The sequence below is a fragment of the Eptesicus fuscus genome, chromosome 15 (genome assembly GCF_027574615.1).
Source record: "Eptesicus fuscus isolate TK198812 chromosome 15, DD_ASM_mEF_20220401, whole genome shotgun sequence".
Lineage (NCBI taxonomy): Eukaryota > Metazoa > Chordata > Mammalia > Chiroptera > Vespertilionidae > Eptesicus > Eptesicus fuscus.
In genome coordinates this window covers 63,413,674-63,439,004 of record NC_072487.1, presented here as the reverse complement: position 1 = coordinate 63,439,004, position 25,331 = coordinate 63,413,674, and the positions used below count along the sequence as shown (strand labels likewise).

Genomic DNA, 25,331 nt, shown 5'->3' with positions numbered 1-25,331 from the left:
ACGCCTGCGCCGACGCCCCGCCCCGTGACGTCACGACGCCAGCGCCGCCGCTGTCGCCGAGGTCGCCCGAGCCTTTTCCCAATAGCCTGGCTGATAGCTGGTGAGTGGTCTCGGCACGGCCTGGAGGCGCGCGCGGGGTTCCGGTACCAGAGATCTCTACTCCAGGACTTCTTAGGGACCTTAGGGGGCCTGATCGTGGTACCCCGACGAGTCCCATCGAGTCCGGCTCGACCTTACGGCTGGGGGCGGGACCGGTAGCATCAGAGCGGGTGTCACGGGTTAGGGGCGGAACACGTGTCATCAGCTAGGAACTTGGAGCATTTGATGTGTGTGGGGGGTCGTTTACCAAATTGTAGCCGCTATTTAGTAGCCCATCACCTAGCAGGAATGTTAGTTCCCAGAACAATACCACGGGTATAGATATCATTATTCCCATGGTGAAGAAACAGGAAGCTCAGAGAAAAAAAAAAGAAAAAAAACTTGACCCGGGTCACGTGGCTAGTAATTAATGGAGCTTAAATTCCAAAGCCTCAACTTTTAACCCTTACTCTGTGCCGTCCCCGTGGCGAGACAGTTGTCATCTCAGTAGCCCTTCTCTGTTTACAACGTGCGTCTGCGGCCCTTATCTCATTTGCTCCACAAACGGCATTATCATCTACACGTTACAGATGAGACTGTAAGGGCCAGAGGGTTTGACCTATCCAAAGTCACATCTTAGTAAGTGCTGGAACCAAGACTCGCTTCCAGGTCTTCTCTTAAGTTTGGTGCCTTTTTCCTTTCACCACATTCTATTGCATTTCTCAGAATCTTGGAGAGTTTTATCATTGGAAAGGTAGTTGAGGCAAACAAAACCTAGGGAGAAGAAGTGACTAATTCAAGCCGCAAGTCAGTAGTAGAGCTGCCACAAGTGCTTTTTGGATACACGGTGGTTATGAATCTAAAGAGGATGCTTGGCAGAGAATGCTGAGAGAGGAATATTGCAATCCCGACTTCCTACCTCTTAGGCAAAAGCTCCTTCTCCACCTAAGGAAGTGTCTTATCCCTCCTTTGGCTGTGCCAGGGACTTGATTCTGTATATAGTCAGGTCCTATGCATAACTTTACAGGGCCCTGAATTTAGAGAAAAACATGCCTTGCCATCTAAAGTGAAAAATTGGCAAACCAGAAGGAGGTTGAAGCAGTGTGGTGAAGTAGCGCTCAGGAGCTACTGTCTCAGGCTTAGCTTCTCATTCTGGTGCCAGCATTGTTACCTTGGTCAAGGACTTAATTTTTCTAGACTTCCATTCATGTATCTATCTCATTTATTCAGTGTCTTCTGTGTCCAGGGACTGTGCTAGGCACTGGGGATACAGCAGTGAGCAAGACAACCGTAGGCCAGTCCTCGTAGTGCTTATAGGCTCATGGAGGGAATTAGACAATGATCAAATAACTACACGAATATCAACTGATAATTGTTCAAGTAGGTTCTATAGCAGTGATGGCGAACCTATGACACGCGTGTCAGCACTGACACGCGTAGCCATTTCTGATGACACGCGCCGCTGAGGCGGCCGCATGCCGAGGATGAAACATTTGCTGCTCCTGAGGATGAAACATTTGCGAAATAATGTTTTTTCCTCAAAGTGACACACTACCCAAGTTATGCTCAGTTTTTTGGCCAAGTTTGACACACCAAGCTCAAAAGGCTCAAATGAGTTAATGTATGCAGTACAGCACTTAGAATTGTTTCTGGCACATAGTTATCACTATATAAGTAGTAGCTATTGTTTCATTGTTAGTGTTACAATTATCTTTTTAAAGGCTCATTAATATCACCACGATAAAGATGCAGTGTACCATATACTGTAGCTCAAAAAGGATAAATGGTCTACCCAAGGTTACACAGCTAGTTGGTAAGTGGTTGGGGGGGGAGGGGAAGAGGCAGGGAGAGCTGAGATTCTAGTTCTAGACAGCGTCCAAAGCCCAGATGCTTCCTGCCACGGGTTTTCTGAGTATAGGTTAATTTTGTTGGATAATACTTGGGCTCCCATAACAGTTGCTTTTCTTGACTTCACCTGTGCTGAACTGAGTGTTAATATGTATGTCCTTAAGGTAAAGGGTCCAAGGGACTGCCTTTATTGAACTTCCACTTTGAAATTTCCTGACTTCTGTGCAATTAAAATCTACGCCTTAAGCATTTCAGCAATGTGGTTTATTTATAGAGTTGGCTTCCGGTTCACGTGTACTGGGTCTGCTTTTGGGTGTTGTGTTTTCTGGCAAAGGTTGTTTATTTCTAACCCATTTTGATTTCCTGTTGCTTTCTGGATTGGTATTATGACCTGCAACAGGAACACCAGGAAACCTGTCTTAAATGGAGTAGCCAGATTGAGACCCTGTAGATTAAAAAAAACACACATTATTATACAGCCATATTTGGATGTCAGTGTGGGTTAGGCATTGGCTATATTAGGCAAAAACCTAGATATAGAAACCTCACTTAGAGCCAAACTTTTGTGAACAGTTTTCCTGAAATAGGGCAGAGCTATTAGCTCCATGCCCTTAAACAGTGACAATGTCTTTGAGCCTCAGTTTCTACATATGTAAAATGGAGATTATTATACTTTCTTTGTGGTATTAGTAAAAGGATTAAGTGAAATACTGGTAATATAGATAAAGCAAGCAACCCAGACCCCACCTCAATTAATAAGAAGAGGAAATGCTATTCGTTTGTTGTTGTTTTTTTTTGTCCAGATCTGTTTTTACTGACTTCACACACTGATCACTGGCATCTTGCTATTAAAAATTCCATCAGGAGAAGTTATTTGCCTTTGTGCTATTCATTTGCTCTTTTAAAAAAATAATGATAATGATAGCTTTTATTAAGCAGGCGCTGTGTTCCTGGCACTGTGTTAGGAATTTTACATGTATTCACCATCTCATTTTAAGATCAGGATATTTTTCTCATTTTGCAGATGAGGAAAGTTATACCCAGAAAAATGGAGTGAATTGCCCAAAGTTGAAATTTACATCCAGATCTGACTGACTCTGGGCTACCAGTACATCAGTAGTGACTTGCAAGATTTCTTTATTGTGTCTGACCTTGTCATGGAAGTCTTTGAAAGGAAAAGTCAAAGCGATCAGTAGATACCTTTTGGAGGCTCCAGCTGTCTGTTAGCCACTGGGCCAAGTGTTTTATCTGCATAAACTCATTTATTCTTCCTAATTCTAAGAAATAACTATATCCCCATTTGACAGTTGAGGAAATCAAGGCTCAGTGATGTTCAGGGACATTTAGTAAGGAATGGAGCTGGCAATGGATTCCAAGTCTTCCTGGTTGCAAAACCCATGTTCTTATTCAGGCTGTTGTACTACATCAAACTTTTAGGATGAAATTTTGTTTTGTTTTAATGCAGTATGAGACTGATTTTCAAAGACAGTAGCTTCCAGGTATTTGAGGCTAATTGTTCTTAATTTTTAGATGAGTAATAGCCAGATTATTGGCAGAAGCACATTTGTCAGTTTGCTAGGACTGTGTTTTATCCTAGAGGTAGCTGTAGACTCTAGCATTTTTCCATAGTCAAAAGACCTCAGAAGTATAATGTGTAACTTGTGTTAGCACAGAAAAGGGTGGCATTTTCCAGAGCTTTAATTCTATAACATGGAAGACCTCAAACCTCAACCATGCTTCAGACTCACATTAAAGTGCATTTTAATTGGTAATCAGTGCTTAAGGAACCAAAGAAAATTTTAATTAAATGCTGTCGTGTGAATTTTCCAGTCATTTTATGCCTGTTGAAATTGTTTTCTTATTTAAAGTTTTCTTCCAGTGCTCTGCCCTCCCTTTTTATAGTAGTGCCTTTTCTCCTATAAGGATTTAATTAGCATCATTTGCTTACCTCTGTGTTCCTTGTGTACTAAGAAGCATTTGGTGCAATGGAATGAGCATGGGGATTTGGAGTCTTGCAGACTGGGCCAGTTACTTAAATCTCTGTGAGCCTCAATTTCTTTGTTCTGTAAAATGGGGCTAATCATATTTCCTTGGAGGCTGTTGGGAGGAGTATTAGAGATAATGTATTTAAGTTGCCTAACAAATAGCTCAGTTTATAGGAGTTGTTTGGTAATTGATACAGATTATTTTCTGAAGTTGTAATAGAGTCTGTTTTATTTAGATCTCCTTTTTGTCTTATTCTTTTTAGATGTTCACACGGACTGTCTTCAGCCATGGCCTTGGGTTTAAGGTGCTTCCGCTTGGTCCATCCTGCCTTTCGCAATTCTCTTGCGGCCTTGACCAGACCTGTTTCGGAAGTTATGCTGAAGACAGTGAGTGGAAGACAATATGATCACGGGCAATATGTGGCCTGTGCAGCTATACCAACCCGTCATTTTGCTACCAAGAAAGCCAAAGGTAAAGACATCTGACCTCCTCACCCCTTTCTTATAGTTAGCCCTTGAATTATCATAGCTGGAAGGACATCAGAGATGTACTGAATTTCTCCACTTGCCACATGAGGAAATGGTTTCTCACAGAATACAATTGATTAGCTTAAAAGGTCACAGTGATAGAGAACCTAGGGTTTGTTTTCTCATTATCATGTTGCTCATATGTAACTACAGCTCAGAAATGCCTAATTTCTTTCTTTAAATTTAGAATTAAAGGCATAATGCTTGAGGCAGGGATCAACCCATTTTTCTCCTTATAGTAAGATCTATGTTGGAAGTAAAATTAAAACCAGAAGGTTGTTGGGTAAAGGGTATTAGAGCTATGGATTTAGATGGATGATCTTAATGGTTTGTGTCATCCAAGAATGAGACTTTGATATACCCCAGATCTCAGCTTAAATGTCACTTCCTCAGGGAAGCCTTCCCTGACCTCTTAGACTGGGTCAGGTCCCTTGTTACGTGCACTCGTGCGCACTGTTATTTTACCTTTGATGTACTTAGCATAGTACTCATTAATTAGTTAATTCATTGTAGGTTCGATTATTGTTTGTTATATGTCTTCCATGCTGGACCCAATGAGGGGAGGGCCTATGTTTTTCTTGGTTAGCATCTAACAAAGCTTGACATATAGTATGCTTCAAAAAATTTTGTTGAATAAATGAGTGACAGAAAATTGTCAAACAGACCTGCTATTTGAAGTGGTGGGTCAGGGAGTCCACTCCCAAGGATGGTGCTAGAAATATGCTGCTAAATATTTTTTCCATTGACTTTCCTCATATGGTTTCATGCAAACCTTCCCTTTTCGGTTAATAGGAAAATTAACAAGTCACTGAAAGATTATTAATGCATCGAAGACTTATGTCCTCTTAATAGTGACAATAGTATTAACTTTTGATTTGTATGTTGTATTAAATTTTTAAAAAATTCACCTACATTTAATAATTTAATCCTTATAATTATCCTTTGAAGGAATTATAATTATCCAGTGAAGCACAGGTCTCACCATTTTGCAAATGAGGAAACGTGAGGTACATAAATGAGATATGCACTATACAAATAGCACAGGATCTGGCTCATGGTAGATGTTCAGTAGTCTTTGTTGTAAATGAATTTCAATAAGTGTTTGATTATTTAAGAACTAAACAACTGTAGGATATTATTTAAATATTTTTCTATTTTTCTCCTTCCCTCGCCCTTCAAAAATATTTGTATTACTCACCATAGTGGTCAGAATGTATATGAAAAATTGCCATGATGGCTGAGACATAAAACAGAACTTTATTTAGCTTCCATTGCTGTCAGTTTTCTAAAATATAAGCCATTGTCACTATCATTGGTGGTGGTAAATGTTTCTGAACTATTGTTGTTCTGTTTGTCTGTACCAGCCATCAGATACTTTGCATATCCTTGTCTTAGTATTTATTTTATAATTAATATATTTCTGTATCTCCAATTAGACTTTATGGAGGCAGCTTAGTGAAAAGTTCATGGGTTTAAAATTAGGAAGATCTGGGACCAAATCTTGGTTTTACTCTTTCATGACCTTATAATAGGCAAGTCATTTTACCTTTCTCATCTGCTTATTTTTCTGAAAAACAAGGAATTAATTTACTTATGGAGTGTCTGCCATGTGGATAGTGCTCTTTTAGGTAATTGAGTTACTTAATTTATATCCATGTAGCAACCTAGCAATATAGATATTGTCCCTGTTTTACAAATAAGGAACCTGATGCTCAGAAAAGTAGAGTAACATGCCCAAGGCCATAGGCTAGTTTGCAATATTAGCCAGGATTTTCACCTGGGGTATCTCTGTGTAAAGTCTGTGCCTTCACTAGTATCTGAGAAAGTGCTTTTAGCACCATGCTGGGTCTCTAGTAGACACTCAGTAGATGCAGAAATTTTTTAATAGGGCAGTGATAATGTTCTGTAATTTTCTAGCACTTGGAATTTTGTCTTGCACATAGTAGGCACTTCCTCACTGATTGTTTATTTTCTCTGTTTATTGTTCTTTTATAAATTGAATGTTGACCTTTTAGCCAAAGGAAAAGGACAGTCCCAAACCAGAGTGAACCTTAACACTGCCTTGGTGGAGGATATAATCAGCTTGGAAGAGGTGGAAGAAGAAATGAAGTCTGTGATGGAAGCACTCAAGGATAATTTCAATAAGACTGTCAATATAAGGACCTCACCAGGTTAGTGACTGAACCAGTATTTTGGAGAAGGGCGTGGGGGAAAGATCATGGCTTTGGCAGAGCTGCGTTTTCGTTCCAGCTTTGACACTTACTAATTGGCGACCATGGGCAGTTACTGTACTTTTCTGGTCCTCCGTTTCCTTGTCTAATTCCTACCTTATAGCTTTGGAGTGCATATTAAAATAAGTGAGGGAACATATGTAATGGTTCTGAGACAGTGACTGGCACATAGTTAACATTTATTTATCCATTCAGCAAATATTGGTCTACTATGAACGGTACACAAGTGGTGAATAAAACAGGCATGCTCTTTGCTCTCATAGTACTCTTTAAAAATTGGGAGTTTTATTATGATAATAATAAACAACTATATATGTTTCTAGGTATTTAGTCTAATAGTAGCTGACATCTTTGGTCTGACTTTTTCCAATTTGTCCTATTTGGCCATTCTTTTTTTTTTTTTTTAATTTATATATTTTATTGATTTTTTTACAGAGAGGAAGGAAGAGGAATAGAGAGTTAGAAACATCGATGATAGAGAAACATCGATTAGCTGCCTCTTGCACACCCCCTACTGGGGATGTGCCCGCAACCAAGATACATGCCCTTGACCGGAATCGAACCCAGGACCCTTCAGTCCGCAGGCCGACGCTCTATCCACTGAGCCAAACCGGTTTCGGCCTATTTGGCCATTTTTATCCCTTACTGGGAACCAACTGGCGGCAAACCTGCCCACCTGAGGCATTTCTGTACCCCCGTGTTTGACCAGGAAGATTACGTTTGGGTTAATAACTTCCTGAAAGTGGCTTTTCTAAGTGGGAAATGTCAGAACTGTCTAGGCGAACTGTTTGCAGATGTGATGGAAGAAGTGAGTTGTCAGCTAATGGTACAGGCAGGCAGGCAGGAAAAATCCAATTGCTGTTAAATTGGCCTTTTGGAAATTGTCATCATCCTAGAGTCAAGCCTGGGACCCCCTCTGAAGATATCCTTGGGAGCTTGGGCGGTTCCCACTCACATCTTGGTTTGGATAGTTCATAAGGAAACTAGAAAATATTTTATGAGCTTGTTCTTAATAAAACCAAGTGAAAAATACACAGCTCCATTTATAAACACCAGCAGAAACATCCTGAGTTCAGTGACAAGATCCAGTGTGAAACCAGAAGACCATTCCGTCATTTGTCAACTTTTAGACTGGGGCATTCTGCTTTTGCTGACAGTAGAGCGTGCCATTCAATCTCTCCCAAATGTTTATTTTAAACTTGCTTATTATTCTAGGTATGAAACTGATAAAGTGCTTTGTTTCCCCTGTGCTTTCTGGCCTGTTAACATTCTGCAGCCGAAACCAGAGAGTAGTTTGAGAGGAGCTCAGGGAGAAATGTGATACTTAAAATTAGCCAGCAAGCTCCACTCTTGTTGAACTTAAAAAGATGATGGCCTGGAAAGAGGTTGGGAGTGTAATTTGTTAAAAGTTAACCTCTGAGAAAATGAGGGGCAGGAATGAGGCTAAGGGAGATTCTCGCTGGGGACAGATTGAGGGAAAAGGATTTGATACATTAAGTCGATATGGATTTAGGGAATGGGAACACCACGCTGCATACTGGGAAAGCCCATATTGGGACTTCTGTGGCAGAGGATCTTAGGCAAACCAGGAAGGCTGAATTAAGATCCATTTTCAGAAGGCCCCCTGTTGGTATTTCCTCTTTGCTTCTTTCTCTTTAGGGTTATGTTTGTGTAACGTTCTACGTAGAACTTGGGGCCATGAAGAGACTGGATGAAACAGGCTGAACGTAGCCAGTATGTAGTGTGTTTTTTTTTTTTTTTTTTTTTTTTTGCTAGATTCTTCTATATCATCTTTCATTACTATCTGAACCAGCAGGCACTTTTCTTCTTACACCTTCATCTGTCTACCAACAGTTTCTATCTTCAAGGTAGTTGATTGTTTTTAATAGTTGTCTAAAATATGGGTTTATTCGTTTGTCCATTCTTGCTCTCTCTCATTCATCCATGCATATATACATTCATTTATTCATCAAAGCATTACTGAGCACTTGTTTTGTGCTGATTAATAGGTGCTGTAGATAGAGAAAAGACATTCTCCCCACCTTCCCAGAGCCCTAATTCGAAGGAACAGACTTAATCCAAAATGTGTAAAATTATAGTAAAGCAGAGTGAAGACCTTAGCTAGGAGTTGGTCAGTCCTGGGTTTGAATTCAAGCTCCATTATTAAGAGCTCTTGTGACCTTGAGCAAGTTACTCTCTGTGCCTCCATTTCCTCATCTGTAAAATGGTGGAACTATCTCAGGGTTATTGTGGTAATAAAAACAAATCAATTATAGACACTTTTAGCACAATTTCTTGCTCATAGGAAGTGTTCAGCAAATATTGGCTATCATTATTATAGATGCATAAGATGTTTGGGAACTCATGAGGGGGTTTGTAATACAGTTTAGGAGGTCAGATAAGACTTCTGAGATTAGAAACTATTAGAGGTCACAGTTCGATTCCTGGTCAGGGCACATGCCTGGGTTGTGGGCTCAATCCCCAGTGGGAGACGTGCAGGAGGCAGCCAATTAATGATTCTCTCTAATCATTGATGTTTTTTTTTCTCTCTCTCTCCCTCTCCCTTCCTCTCTGTAATAAATAAAATAAAAAATATATATATGTGTATGTGTATATATATATATATATATTTTAAAAGAAGCTATTATAACTGAGTGTTAAAGAATGAACAGGAGTTATCTGAACAGACAAGGAAAAATATATGCTAAAAGGTCTTGAGGCAAGAAAGAACAGACTGTATTAGAGAAATTATAAATAGATTAGTTTGGGTAAAATATAGGAAAGTCAAGAAGTAATAATAATAATTATCATTTATTGAGCCCTTACATATGCCAGGACACAGTTATAAGTGCTTTCTGTAAACTCTTTCATTTAATCCTCAAGCAACCCTCTGAGCTAAGTACAATTTTTATGCCCCATTTAGAGATCAGGACACAGACACAGAAAAGGTTGAAGGATCTTCCCAGGCTCACACAATCATGAGGTGGCAGAGTTAGTATTTGAACCCAGGACATTTGTCTTCAGAATCAAGGAAACTTTTGCTGTTATACCTCTTGAGCTTTTCTGGATTAAAGCCAATGGTATCAACCACCTTCTCTTTGTGATAATATTGAATCTGGTTGAGTATTTCTACTTAGATCTTTGGGCCATAGTGTGGTACTACATTATTCTAGCAATTCCCCATTTGTTTAAAAGACCCCTTTCTCTTTGTGTCTTCATGAGTGGTTCTTACTGTTAATAGTATGGTTTTTCCCCCCCTCTAGTTCTCATTTGAATGGGAAACTAGGGATTTTAAATAATGCCCCTTTTCTATCTATCTATGGCTTTATTTGCTTGCCTTATTGGGTTTCTGAAAATTTTGCCCAGGGTTTTCTAGAATTCAGATGTGGAAGAAGATCAGATCCAAGGTAACAGTTAAGTGTTAATAGTTGGTGTGTGTTTGTTTTTTTTCTAAAGAGGATCTAAGTACCAAAAATCAAGGTGGGTGGTATAAGGAAAGGGTTTCAAACATGGCTGCATGTCAGAATCATGTGGTGATCTTAAAAAAATTATAGGCTCCCCCTAAATCACAGGCTCCCAATCCCTTAGAGAATTGGAATCTCTGGGGTGGGGTCCAGGAATCTAAATGAAAAAGCTCCCTGGCGATTCTGACGCACAGCCAAATTTGAGTTCCATTGGTAAAAGGGGAAGAACCTTGACCGGAATCAGAATTTAGCATACCTGAGTTTGAGGCTTAGCTTTTTTTTTTTTTTTTTTTAAGGTTTTTTTTTGTTGTTGTTGTTGTGTTGACATTATTACAGATGTCCCCTGTTTTCTCCCCTCTTCCCTTCCACCCAGCCCCTGCCCCCCTCCACCCCAAGCCTTCAGAAGCTTGGCTCTTGAGTATTTTTTGTTAGCTCCCAAGTCTCATTTTTCTCTGTGTAAAGTGGAGATTGTAATAAAGTGCTACAGAGTAGTTATAAGAACTAAGGGTTAATAAGAGATATCCTTTCTATGTGCTCATTTGTTGGTGCTTACACACTTGATTGCTTATATTTAGCTATAAACCTCACTTTAATCCTATAAGGTAGTTATTGTTTTACTGAGTTGGACACCAAGGTATAGAGAAGATAAGTAACTTGCCTGAGGTTTCATGGTTAGTAAATGGCAAAGTTGCTGGAGAGGTGACCAACTCTTTCCAGTTTTAGTTCTGAAGGTTCTATGTCACAGGAAACATGTTAGGCCCAGGCACACCAGGATGGTTGGCCACCCTGGTTGCTGATAGGAATTCCAGCCCTGTTTTCTCTATATGTCGAAGCTCTTCCCATCACGGGACACTGCTCTTCCTGTGAAAGCCCCTGGAACGGTCTTGCTACATTGATAAGGGACCCAAAATATTAGTTGAATCCGAAGTAGATAGGGACTTAAGTGTGGGGCTTCTAAGGTCCTTCTGAATTCTAAAACCCTATGATTTTTTTTTTTTTTTTTTTTTTTTTTAGGATCCCTTGATCATATCACTGTGGTAACTGCAGATGGGAAGCTTGCTTTAAACCAGATTGGCCAGATTTCCATGAAGTCGCCACAGCTGATCTTGGTGAATATGGCCAGCTTCCCAGAGGTAAGGTGGCCTTGCTCACAGGGTCCTTCCTCATGCTGTCTTTTGGAATGGAGGAGGCTGGGTCAAGGCAGCAGGAGGCATTCCCTCCAGCTTGGGGTGAAACAAGAGAGAAGGCATAATGGAGTAAACTTAGGGAGAAGGAAAAGCTCTTTCCTGTTTCTAAATTCCTTTTCTGCTAAACACTGTAGAAGCCAGGCAAGTAATTTGACTACTGCAACAGGCCCCATCTAAGAAAAACAATAGTGGCGATGATGGGGTTGGCGCTTGGCCAATGTGGAGGGGACTGTGGTAAACTGGGGAGCCTGTGCCCTGTGTGAAGCGAGCAGCCTTTGCCCAGAAACATAGGCCTGGTGATCAGCATTACCAGGTGTTATGATTTTTATTTCCAGAAGAAGCCAATAATCCAAATTTTTACATAAGATTCTTGTTAAATATTAATAACTAATTCCCTTTTTTATTTTTTTAAGATTGTGAGAAAAAACCACATTAACGAGCCACTAGTTTGTGACCTCTGCATTAGTGTTTGGAGCAGATCCTCCAGGAGGTCACGTTCCTTTCACACTGGACTGACCATTGCAGAATATTGCACAGAGCACAGTGCTTCCCAGCCTGGAAGGGGGGCTGCATTATTGTTGGCACCTGGGGCTGTGATAGTAAGTCTAGTTGAGGTAGAGAAGGGGCTTCTTCTTAGTGGTCCAGTGGGAATGGACCTGGATTTGAAGTCCTGGAGGACCTGGAACCCAGGCCCATCTCCGCTGCTAGCTGGCTGTTTGACCTTGCTCCACTCTCTGGGCTTCCATTTCCTCATTTGTTGTTAATGTGAGGTGAAGGAATCTGAAGTCCCCTCCTGTTCCAGTGGTCTGTTTCAGTGTGTCTGTCCCAAAGACATAGACCAAAGGTGAACATGCTAGATTTGGCAGACTGAATTAGAGATATGAGTAAGAAAAAAAGCCCTTGCTGTGAACACGTTCAGATCATGTGTTTTTTTTAATTCCTTACTCCCCCGTTCCCTTCTCCATACTGCAGCCAGAGCGAACTTTCAAAAATATACATTGGATTATGTTGTTCCCATGCTTTACATTTATTAATGGCTTCACGTAGTATTGAAGAAAAAGATTACTGTGGCTTCGAATGCTTTGTATGATGTGCCCCTACCTGTACCTCCCAGTGTCTCCAGTCTTGTGCCACTGTCATCCTTACACACCGCTCTAGCTACATTGGTCTTTCAGTTCCTCAAACACACAACACCCTTTGCATCCTCAGGGATTTACAAGGGCTCTGCCCTTTGCTATCTATCTATCTATCTATCTATCTATTATCTATATATATATATATATATATATATATATATATATCCATTTATTTTTATATATTGGGGTGACATTGGTTGGGTCACAGCTTAAATGTCACTTTCTCAGGGAAGCCTTCCCTAATCTACCCAATCTAAACCCCTCCTCCACACTAAGCTGTCCTATAGAGCATGGTTCTTTTTCTTTATTGCACTTATCATTATTAATAATTATATATTTATATCTTTATTTTCCATCTCATTTTCACTAGATTGTAAGCTTGGAATGCAGGAGTCATATCTAACTTATTCATTGTGTTGAGCACCTAAAACGGTAAATTTTCCACAAATGGAGGAGTACTTGCTAGGTTGATGGAAGGGAGGCTCTCATTCCTGGTGTTACTGAGGAGCTAGAAATGGACTAAAAGGGAAGAGTCAGCTCTTTCCCTTTGTGGCCCCCTCTGAACTGCTGAGGCCTCTCCCCCTGGTTCACCTATTCCCATTGGCACTGCAGGCCAATTTAGGGAATAGCCTCCTAATTACACAGCTTGAAGACCTCATCAGGCAGATTGCTTTTCAGAGCCAGCCACTTCTGTTATTAAATGGCAAATGGCATTCACAGAAGAAGCGTGATTGGCCACCAGCGCATCTTATGAGGTAGGAGGAGGTATTAACAGCTTAATTTTTTTCTTAGGAAGTTGGAGTATATCTTCATTTTTCAACCAAAGCATCTCTGCCTTCCAAGTTGAAATTCTGTGGGTTTTAAAGGAGAAAAAAAAACCCACAAAAAAACTTTTACAAGCATCTCAGTCGAGAGGTTCTTTACAAGGACAGAATGAGGAAGTGTGAGTTACATTGTCTTTTGAATTCCTTTATCTCATCTGGTGTATATATTAAACAAATAGTCTTAACTAAACATTTCCTTCCTTCACTTTAGAAGCTGTCCATTGAGTACCCAGGTTCATAGCTTCAAAATGCTGAGCTAATCCTCTCTGTGTTTATGTAATTCCTTTCTGTTTCACATGCGGTTGGCTTTCTTTCCAAACCTGCGCTTTTCTGTGTCATGCTGTAGTGACACGATGCAGATTTACATGCATAATCCTTTCAAATGCATTGAAGACAGAAAACTGTGTTGCATTTGTTTAACATGTGTCCTGCTTGATAAATGATACACATAGTTGCTGCTTTCCATAAACTTGCCTGCAGCTAGAGTTAATGATAGGAAAGAAAAGAAGGGAGTAAAAAAACCACAGCATGATTTGAAGAAAGCAAATGAAAAAAAAAAAAAATCTGTAGGCTCCATTATTTCCCTTGTGGTAGGAAGAAAGCCAATGTATATTGAGTGTCTACTGTGTTGCCGGGCACTTCTTTCTCACGTTTTGTTTTTACGTGATCATGTTTTGTTTCTAGGTATTCTCTAAAATTAAGCATTATTTGTTCCGTTTTATAGATGAGAAAACTGAGGCTCAGAGAGGTACAATATCTCCCTGAGGTTCACACCATTATGACAGAACCAAGATTTGAACATAGATCTGTTTTTCACTAAAGCCTGTGCTCCTTTAACCATTCATTCATTAATTCAACAAATACTTTTTGAGTTCCTGTAAGTTATTAAGTTTTAGTTGAGGTGCTGGAATTAATCCCCTGATGATAAAAACAGACAGGGTTCCTGCTTTCATAGACCTTACATTCTAGGTACTCTTTGGGATATAAAGGAACTGGAAGGCCAGTCCCTGAAATGGCACTAACAAAGTTGACTTTGAACCCAAAGGGTTAAGGACTTGTTGACCTGTCCAAAAAAGTTCTATCATCTCTTGTCCTTTAGCATAAATGAACTTAAGAATGGCAATAGCAGTCATTGCTAATTGATGACAGCACTCCTTCCTGCCTGGCCCCAGATGGGATCTGTGATCTTTCTCTACAGAGTTCTCCAAGCAGCCACAATCCTTTGGTCAGTGTTGCCATTTGAGAACTTGTCTATTTGCCTTGGGGTACTGGTGAGCATCCCTTCAGTGAGGGGACAAAGGCTAAGATATAAGATGGAAATGCGATAGAAATATATGCCTTTTCATCTGAGCCCTGAGTAGTTCAGAAGTCATGTTGGGAAAATGACTGTAATTCTCTGAGTTTCTGCATCCTACCACATCAAACCAAAATATACATATTTAGAATGTTTTAGAACTACCTCTTCTAGTAGGTTTCTTTTCAAAATGAAACCTGATTTGCATTTTTCTGCATATGAAAGGACACAGAACAAGTAAAGTACAAAATAAGGATTTGGAGGGGTTATATATAAGAAGTAAAAGTAAGGAGATGAGTTTGTCTAATAGATCTGAGTCAGTTTATTAATATACTCATGCAACAAGCTTTTACTGAGCACTTGCCATGTGCCTGGCACTGAGCCTTGTACTGGGAAGATGTAGATATTGAGACATAGTGACTGGCCAGCTGGGCATCAGCTGTAGGTGCTCTGGTGCCCACAGGGGAAGGTTGTGTGGAAACACTGGGGTCCTACTGTGAAAGGGAGGGGCTGGTGGTAGGATGTTTCCACAGTGAGTTGTCAGTCATTCAGTGAGAAGCATCAGAAAAGGAGGATTGGGAGACTTGAGATCAGGCTACCTCTTCAAAGTGAAGATTCTCCCTTTATTGTTAACTGTAGAAAACCTGTTTCATTTTATTAAGAAAATGGCTCTTCTCTTGTAGAGGGTTATTTTATTTCTTTATCTAGCTCATTTATTTACCTTTAAGGGTGTCTAGCTCTTTTAAGGGTATGATACCAGACCTAATTCCAAATTATTTGGGGCTATTTAAAAAAAAAAATCAAATCCCCAGTGCTACTAAATACTTGAGCTAGGGGATCTGGAAGAAAATATGCACAGAATGGAATCACTGGACTGAGAGTTGAGGAGCCTACTGTCTCCTCTTAACTCTGCCAGTAAGCGGAAGTGTGATGGGTAAGGTCCTCACTGTACAGCTCTCGGCTCTCCGGAAGACCGTATGTGCTTAGGGATGTGACTTTATCCAGCAGGTCCTATATACAAGAGGAAGGGACTGTACTTGGCTGTCACAGATCCCTTCCAGCTCCAGTAGTCTGTGGTCACAGGTACCATTTTAAGAATTGACTGTTGTAGCCCCGTCGGCATGGCTCAGTGGATGAGAATTGACCTATGAACCAGAAGGCCACAGTTCAATTCCTGGTCAGGGCACATGCCTGGTGGCAGGCTCGATCCTATTGGGGGCATGCAGGAGGCAGCCAAATCAGTGATTCTCTCTCATCATTGATGTTTCTGTCTTTCCCTTCCTTTATTGATGTTTCAATAAAAATATATTCTTTAAAAAAGAGAATTTACTGTTTTAAGCAGTAGCCACACTATTAGATTCTGTGTACAGCCTCCCAAGGAAATGATTCATCTGATGTGAAAGTTCTGGTTTATCTTTTGACCTTATGGTTACCCCTCATGTCTCTGTAGAATTTAAGCCATTTAAAAATGAAATAGGTAAGTTTTTCAGACACTCCCTCAAAAACCAAAGCAAACCCTGAAAATATCAAATAGGTGTGACACAAACCCCATTCTTTTGAACCAGAAGTCGAGGAAGGAACTCCAGGTTGAGAATTGGTCCTGTGAATCCAAGTGATGGGATTGGCTCTGGTCAAACCTAAAATTCTTTGGAAAATGTCAGAGGCCTCATTTTCATGAATTTCACACTGTCAAGCCAATGAAAGTATCTCTCTTCCACACTGCTGTCATTTTCCTTTTAGGATTGCATGCCAGGTGTGGTTATATTGTTGCTTGAGGTGAGGTGAGGTGCTTTGGGAAATCAGAGTACCAGTGCGCCACCTGGCCCACTAGCAGGACTGTCAGAGGAGACCCTGGAGGGTGACAGGGAGGGTGACAGGCAGGACAGCAGTGCATCAGCTAAGTGATGACATCCACTCAGCCTTGTTTGGGGGTTTTGTGCATTCTTACCTTTATATGCTAAATGTATGTAATAACTCCCCTAGGGGTTACTGTGGGCCAGATACAGAGCAAGATGCATTGCTCATGCTACCTCATTCAGTCCTCTCTCAGGTGTACGTACCACGTGGTCCCAGGTTACAGAATGGAGGCCCTGAGAGGTCAGGCTTGTTGCCCAGGGTCACATGGTAAGCAGAGCTGGGATTTGAACTGAGCTCTTTCTGACTCCAAAGCCCATGCTTGCAGCCAGTACACCATTCTCTCTTTCCTGGAGCACACACCCACAGGGAGCCATTGCTCATTCCAAAGCATGAGTGAGGTCGCTGTGTGTGTAGATACGAATGAGTTAAATTTATTTACTCATTCCAAGTCGGCACGGGTATATTTTGAGTGTAAAATGTCAACTGGAATTTTTAATGTATAAAATCTTTCATCTGTCTTTACACCAATCTTTGTACAGACCAGCCCCCCTCCCTTGAGGATTTATTGTGGTTTTGATCTGTCTTGCCTCAAACCATTGAAATCTTTTCAAAGAAGCAGAGCTGTTTTCTTTTTATTTTTTCCTTCTCTTTGCTTTTTTTCCTCCCGCAGTACACTGGTACCAGGAGTGGACATAGTTTGCTATTCTGCTTGATCAAAGCACTCTACACCAATGTAACTTCCTGATCTTACTGGTAACAGAACTAAATGTTTCCATGTTCTGCCAAGATGGGTTGCCAGTTATCGACAGAGGGCTTGCATCTGGTAATAATTATTTACTAATTCTGTTTACCTTTTGATCTGGTTTTCAGTGTACAGCTGCAGCTATCAAGGCTATAAGAGAAAGTGGAATGAATCTGAACCCAGAAGTGGAAGGGACGCTAATTCGGGTACCCATTCCCAAGTAAGTTTGGCTGAAATTTACATATTTTGATGTTGGTTTCCTTGGGGAAGCCAACACCCATGATACTGTTAGGCTGATAGCATACTTTACCTGTACTTCTCCTCCTGGCAAATTGCAACATCTTTTAAGGTCCAGTTTTACTGATTCAGAAACATTTATTGAGTACCTACTGTGTACGAGGGCTGGAGATGCAGCAGTCAACCTGATAAAGTCCTTGACCTCATGTACTTTACACTCTGGTGGGGAAGATGGGACACATAAGCAGGTAAAAGCATTCCAGACAATGAGATGCGATGAGGAAAGAAAAGGCTGTGAGACCGAGTAGGGAGTGACTTGCTGGCGATGGTGGCAGGGACAATTTTAGCCTGGGAGGCCTCTTTAAGGAAATACCATTTGCTGAGAGCTGAATGACGAGGAAGAGTCAGCCTCGGGGAGTGGGAACTGCCAGCACAAAAGCCCACGTCAGAAAAGACCTCGATACTTGTACTCTCGAATCCATGTTCCTTGAAGAGTTATTTTTACCTTATTCCTTGCTTGTTGAAGAATTTTAGGCATAAGAATAGGATATTGTTAATTATATAAACATATAGAACTTAGATTATTAAATGAAAAAAATATACAGCAGCCCCCCTTATCTGTGGTTTTACTTTCAGTAGTTTTTACCTGTGGTTAGCTGTAGCCCAAAAATATTACATGGAAAATACCAGAAATAAAGAATTAATAAGTTTTAAATTGTGTGCCATTCTGAGTAGTGTGATGAAATCGTAAGCCGTCCTGCTCCATCCCACCTTGGGTATGAATCATTCCTTTGCCCAGCGTATCAACACTGTGTATGCTAACCCCCCATTAGTTACTTAGTGGCTGTCTAGGTTATCAGATCGACCACTTGTGGTATTGAAGTCTTGTGTTCAAGCCATCTTTATTTCACTTAATAATGGCCCCCCAAGTGCAAGAGTAGTGATGCTGGCAATTTGGACATGCCAAAGAGAAGCTGTAACATTCTCCTTTAACTGAAAAGGTGAACGTTCTCAACTTAATAAAGAAAAAAATCGGATGCTGAGGTTGCTAAGATCTACGGTAGTAAGCACAAATCATCTATCCATGAAACTGTAAAGAAGGGTGAGTACAGTACGCTAAAATATTTTGAGAAACCACATTTACATAACTTTTATTTTATAGTATAATAGTTCTGTTTTATATTAATTAATGTTGTTAATCCCTTACGGTGCCTGATTTATAAATTAAATTCTATCATCAGTATGTAAGTTTATGAAAAAACAGAGTATGTATAAGGTTCAGTACGATGCACAGGCATCCACTGGGGGTTTTGGAATATATCCCCTGCAGGTAAAGGGGGAGGGAGGGCTACTGTATGTTTATTTTTAAATTAAAAAAGAAAAAAAATGATAAGATCTTGACATGTTTAAGAAAGAGAAAGCCAGTGTGCTCGGAACTCAGGGAGGGAGGAGAGAGTGTTAGGAAAGGGAGTCGGACTAGTGAGTAGAGGCTGATGATCAGGCCACAGTAGGAGTTTGGGCTTTATTCTAATTGTAATGGGAAGACATTGGAGAGATTTAAACAGGGGAGTGACCTGATCGATCTGATGTTGACTTGTGGGGATCTCTCTGGCTGTTGATCAACAAATGGAATGTAGGGGAACAGAGTAGACACAAGGAGAACAGTGGGGAGGCAGCTGCTGTAGTCCAGGTGAGATACGGATCTTCCGCCTGCTCAGATTCCGTAGCAGGCAGAATTAGTTTCTCCTCTGTAATCTCATTTCTTAATTAGCCTTTTTTTTAAGTCCTCACCTGAGGAGTGAAGATATATTTTCCATTAATCCTAGAGAGAGTGGAAGGAAGGGGCGGGAGAGAGAGAGAGAGATAAACATCAATGTGACAGAGACACATCTATTGGTTGCCTCTAATAAGCACCCCAACGGGAATGGGGGTAGGGGGGCAGGATTGGACCTGCAACTCAGATACGTGCCCTTGATCAGAAATCGAACCTACAATCATCCAGTGCTCAGGCTGGCACTCTAACCATTGAACACACCGGCCAGGGCATAATTTCTTAATTATCTTTAAGTCCCTATTCCTACACAGTGCATTAAATTAATTCATTCCATCATTCAGCAAATATTTATTAAGCACTAACTACATGCCAGGTACTTTCCTAGCTGTCGAGATAAAGCAGTAAAGAAAACAAGCAACAAAAAGCCCCCTGTCTTTATAGGTGAGTAGGCATAGTAAACAGAAAACAAAGAAATACATACTGTAATATCAAGTGATGGTAAGGACTGTGAAGAAAAGCAAGGAGGATAAGGGGTTAGAGGGAGTTGGGGGTTTTATTGTGGATCGGGAGGTGCAGGAAGGAAGTGGCATTTGAGTGGAGACCTAAGTGAAATGAATGAATGAAGCTTTCAAATAACTAGAAGGGGAAAGGAGTGTAACACTAGTTGAGTGTCTTTCTGTGCCACATTTACAGATGTTGCCTCATTGTCAGACCATCCCCTCCAGGTAGGTTTTTCCCCAGGTATGGAAAGTTAAGCTCAGAGAGGTAAAGTAACATCTCCAGGTTCACACTGCTAATGAGGTAGCTGGGACCTAGACCGGGTTTAGTTAGTTCCAAAGCCTCAAGATGCACCCAGGTTAGCAACAAGAATTAATCCCCAAACTGAGAGTCCAGGAACTTTCTCCACTGAACTTTTTCCTGCTTTAGGACAAGAAAATGGCAATCTTATTTCATTGTGTTCTCGGTACTCTGTAAGAATTAACACTCTGCCTTGAAATCAAATGAATTGGAGTGATATAGCTTAGTATTTAAGTATCAGGTAGACCTGGGTTCAAGTCCAGGACCTATTTGCTTGGTTCATTCATTGATTTGCTCAGCCAATTTTCTGCTAATGTGTCATGTGCCAGGCTTGGTGTTGAATGCTGGGAACGGGTAGACCTAATGTCTGCTTTCATGGAGCTCACAGACTATGCTAGGCCCTTTGTTTATATTACCTGCAGCTTACTTGTGGAGTGTACCATTACCCACCGTTTATAGATGAAAACACTTAAATTAAGGGAAAGGGACTTGCCCAAGATCACATGGTCAGTAAGTGGCAGTCAGGATTTGAACCCCAAGTTTTTCTGTTATCAGCGTGCCGGCTAAGTGTACTCATGGACATTAGAAGCGAGATTTGCAAGTGGAATGGATAGTAGTCAGCAGGTTTATTTTTTAGTTCTTGCTCTCCTGTCTGTGAAATCTTGGAAGACTCACTTAACCTTCCTGAGCCTCGGTTTGCTCCTACACTAGATGAAGGGGCTGCTCTCAGGGGTCTGCCCGATCCCTCTCGGAGCTCCAAAATTCTGCCAAGCTATGAACTTACGCTGCCGATGCTCATTGCTGGCTTCAGTTCCCCTCGAGTGGCCTGATTGTGTATCATGTTTTCCTTTCAAAGATCTCGTTCACATAATGCGAACCTCTGCAGCCCCACAGGACTTAACAGGACTTAGCGATCACTCTTGGTGCAGTGTATATTAGTTTGAAGGATCAGTGAGTTTAACTTGAATTTCCAAAGACATGGGGCTCGGTTACATTATATTTTACATTATTTTATGTTAACTAATGGGCGTAATCCAAGAGAAAGTTGACGGACCAAAACCGTCTGCTCCTGCAAACCTCATTTTTTATATACTTTCTTCCCTTTGACAAGGTGGTAAGGTCATGAGGCCCCTTACTGAATTGTATGCTTGGTAGTTTTCCAGATAAAAAATGAATGATCTGTTCTTTATTATGGAGGCTGCGTCATATGAGAGGATAAAGGTTGATTTAGATGAAAAAAGGACCAAGGTTTATATTTGGTTTTGGCAGTGACTTCCATTTGATTCTGGGCATGTCACCCTAGCAGCTTGCTGCTTTCGAGTGCCTTATTTGTAAAATAAGTAAAGTAATAATGATAGGTAGAGATTTGGTAGGATTAGTAGAGAAAATAGATTAAGTAGTATGATCTCCTTAGAGGAAAGAAGCTATATAAATATAATTTTATTATCATTTTAGTATACTTTGAATTTTAGATATATACACACAGCGTGGAGCAAAAGTAGGTTTATAGTTGTGAGTACACGAAACAAAGTTTATTTTTATATTATTATTTATTATTGTATTATTTTCCATAGGAAAAACTGTAAACCTACTTTTCCCCCTATCCTGTATATACACACACTTTAGGAGGAAAGGAAGGAGTAAGGAAGGGAACTAATATGTTGAGTACCTACTATGTGTTAGGAACTGTACTTCACATATACAGGGAAAGTGGGAAAGTACAGTTAAATTTGTGTTGGTGTCACAGAGGCATGAAATTGAGTTCTGGCTTGTCTTTTTAACTGTGTGATAATGGCAACTGTCTGCACCTCTCTGAATCTCAGAGAATTAATCTGTAAAATATTTATAGGTCTTATATGGTTTTTGGGAGATTTCAGTGAGATGATGTGTTGTTTTTTGAGATAATGATTTTAATGTGTAGCAAACACCCAGTTAATGGTAGCAAATGTTCTTTCATTCCCTTTCATATATAAGTAGGATCATCATTCCCTTTTAAGGAAGAGGAAACTTAAGATTCAGAGAGGTGAGGCATTGACTCTGGGTCACAGAGCTGGAAGTTGGCAAAGCTATACGGAGGAAACTAACACCAAAGCTGATGTCAGGAGTTCGGGAGGTGGAAGGGAATCAGAAGCATAACTTCCTAGGATCAGTTCTGATTATAACATGTTGAGTTTAGTTCTAGGAAAATTTGCCTTTCCTGCTTGATCATGATTCTTCCTCTGCCTAATGACAGCCTGCAACTTTGCTTTTTTGTCTTAATTCTGGATGCCCAGAGCTAAGTTTTATTTTTAGTTGCAGCAGATCTCAGTTGGTGCTTCACCCTCATTACACTCCTTCAGTTCTTATCTTCTCATTTAAAATTAGTTGACTGAGCATGTGACTCTCCCTGTAATCTGCCTCTGATCCTTTGGGGAAGTATGTGGAAGGTAATCCTAAATCAATAAGAGGTCAGACTTGGGGCCCAAAGTGGTCCTTGTCACTCAGTCCTCTTCACAGCCCTGGGGATGCAGCTCTGTGTGGCTGTGCGCAGGTTTTTCTCCTGGCTCTCAGCCAAAGACCAGCGAGCCTCAAGCTCGGGTTCTGTCCGTACCCACCGACAATGTGTATAGCTTTTGTTTTCTTCCCTGGCTAGTGTTCTTTCACTTAGAAAAGTCAGTCAACTGGATAGGTTATTTGAACATCCCCTTTAATCAGGATTCACTGAAATCTATGTAATCAAATTTTGGGTGCTATTTATTAACCAGCTACACTGTAGTGCTTGGAGGTGCTGCGCTGAGAGCTTTACAGTTTCTCCCCAAATTCTGACAGCACTACTATGATGTCAGGAGACTGTTCTTATGCCCATTTGACTGATCAGAGACCTGCAAAAATTCAAATCCTACAGAAAAATAAAACTTTTTACTCTTCCCCAAGTATTCTTCCCAGAAGTAACTATTGGTAGGTTTAGTATTTATCCTTCCAGATTAAAATAAAACAAAAAAAACGCATATACAACATATAATTTACATAAATAGGACTAAATATCTCAGTACCACAATCTGCTTTTGTGCATAACATGTCTAGTGTACACCTTTTCATGGTACTTTTATTGTTTGTGTTGCAGAGAAATTCCCTTTGAGGTGGGTATAATACAGATGAGGAAACTGGGGATTAGTTTAAGTAATTGCTCAAGGTCACAGATTAGTAATTGGAGGAGTGATTATTCAAATCAAATCTGTCTGTTTCTGAAGCCCCTGTTCTTGCCACGTTATCGCATTGCTCCTTGGGATATTGACCAGGAACCTACCTCCTTCCGGCTCTGTGGCCTCCTTGTCTAGCTGCCGTATCGCTAGTGGATCTTGTGCTAGGGGTCTTGTGTATAATGTGCACAGTCCAGGAAATATTCCCTTTTCTTGCAACACCCCCCTGACACACAGACCTTTAGCCATCTTGACGGGAAAAGAGAAATCAGAGAAGAATGCCTGATAATTTAATTCGGGCCGGGCAGCCACAAACTGCATTTGAGCAACTGCAGCTGCCTTTCCAGCCCATTCATTTCCACCGCCTGCTTGCCACCCCTGCTTTCTCAGGGCCATTCATTCTGCTCCCTGTGTTCCAGTGCCTTCCAGGCTTTAGGATGCCTGCCTTCTCCTCTTCAGTGTTGCTTCCCACCTGGCCTGTGGCTTTTTAGAAGCACCTCTTATTATTTCAGGTCCCAAGTGTGTAAATTGGGGGCTCCCTCCCAGCACAGATGTTCTGGTTTAAACACACAAGAACGTTCCATCAGAAATCAAGAGTAGAGCATAGACTGAGGAGAAAGTTGCCACCAACACCTGTGCAGAAGCTACACCCCAAAAGACAGGCTCATCCACATCCACCCCTCCTCTGTTCTCCACCCTTTGTGTCCTGCACCTGTTTGCAGAACCTGGCAATTGGCAGCTATGGGTCAGGTCACTAGTCCATTGCCTTTTCTATAGATTCTCTTTCTCCCACTGCACTTGGACTTGTAGGGAAGCTGGAAGAATAGTAACAACCTACATATCTAAGCAGAACTTAATGTTAGAGCACTGCTATTCTTGTTACTACCACTAGTAAGATTAGTGCTTAGACTGGTCTGGCACCAACAAAGGAAGTCTGGAATTCAAGAGTCAGACTGCACTGGGCTCACCTCCCAGGTCTCCCGGGAATGTGTGTGGCCTTGGGCAGGTTACTTGATCTGTCTGAGCCTCCCTCTTCTAACCTGTAAAGTCCAGGTGATGATACCACTGATATCATGGAGGTGCTGTGAAGACTCACTGAGCTAATGCATGCAGAGCGCTTCAGCTCAGAGCCTGGTGCGTGGAAAGAGCTCTGCGAGTGTTAATTATTGAAGGGGAGCAGATGACATTGGGGTCAGGTGTCCAGGCAGATAGAAGTGGACCCTTACTGTGATGATAAGATTCCTTCTTATCTCTCTGTCTTGCTTTCTTTTCTTCACAGCACTTATGTGTCACTTTGTATATTTATTTTTTCTTCCTCTGCCTCCTTCACTAAAATGTGATTAGGAGGAACTTTTGTCACCTTGTTCGTGTACATATAAGCAGAAGCTGTTGCTCATATATATAAGCTGTCGCCCTTGCCCCTGGAGCAGGTCCTGGCACATAGAAAGTATGCAGCCAATGTTGACGGAGTCAGTGAATGTGAGCACTCACTACGTGCCCACTGCTGTTCCAGGTGCTATTGAGGTAGGTGTGTTATTACCCCTATGACAGGTGAAGAAACTGAGCCACAGGGGAATGGAGTTCTTTGTGCCCAGTGTCACACGGTTAATAAGTGGAAGAATAGGCCGTCTTTCTCAGAGCCTGGGCTCGTAGCCACCGTGCTGTCCTCTCTCTCAGTAGGACACATCACTAGTATTTTTATTACTGATATGATTCACAGCTGAAGAATAGTCAGTACCTACAGATGCAGGGTTCTGCAACCATTCTCTTTCTCATTTGCTCCTACACTAACTGTGGAAGGAAAGTAGCATTTACTATCCCCCCATTTGACAATTGGAGGAAATAAAAACATGTAATGTTTACTGAGCACATCATCACATGCTAGCACATTTAGTAGCATAATATTTATAACAATCCCACTAAGTTAATGGTATTGTACACATTTGACAGATGGTAAAACCAAGGCCAAGAGGTAAAATTACTTACCCAGGGCCATACAGCTAAGATATGATAGATCTGGGCCTCGAACCCCGGCAGTCTGGCTTCAGAGACAGTTCTCCTGAACGCGTCTCTGGACATCCTTCTTTGAGTTTCAGAGAGGAAAAGTTAACTGTCCCTAGTTACTGATTTACTCTGTAAGTGGCAGAGCTGGGATTAGAAATCAAGTCT

At 41.1% G+C, this 25,331-nt stretch overlaps 1 protein-coding gene across 1 annotated transcript in view; it reads left to right on the top strand.

Moving 5' to 3' along the window:
• Nucleotides 1-34: 34 nt before the first annotated feature.
• Nucleotides 35-25,331, top strand: part of MRRF (mitochondrial ribosome recycling factor) — a 41,048-nt gene continuing 15,751 nt past the window's right edge. The window contains exons 1-5 of the mRNA XM_054726941.1: nucleotides 35-100; nucleotides 4,175-4,383; nucleotides 6,455-6,610; nucleotides 11,149-11,267; nucleotides 17,303-17,394. Of these exons, the coding sequence (XP_054582916.1) occupies nucleotides 4,200-4,383; nucleotides 6,455-6,610; nucleotides 11,149-11,267; nucleotides 17,303-17,394 (551 nt within the window). The 5' untranslated portion in view covers nucleotides 35-100; nucleotides 4,175-4,199. The remainder of the gene's footprint in view (nucleotides 101-4,174; nucleotides 4,384-6,454; nucleotides 6,611-11,148; nucleotides 11,268-17,302; nucleotides 17,395-25,331) is intronic.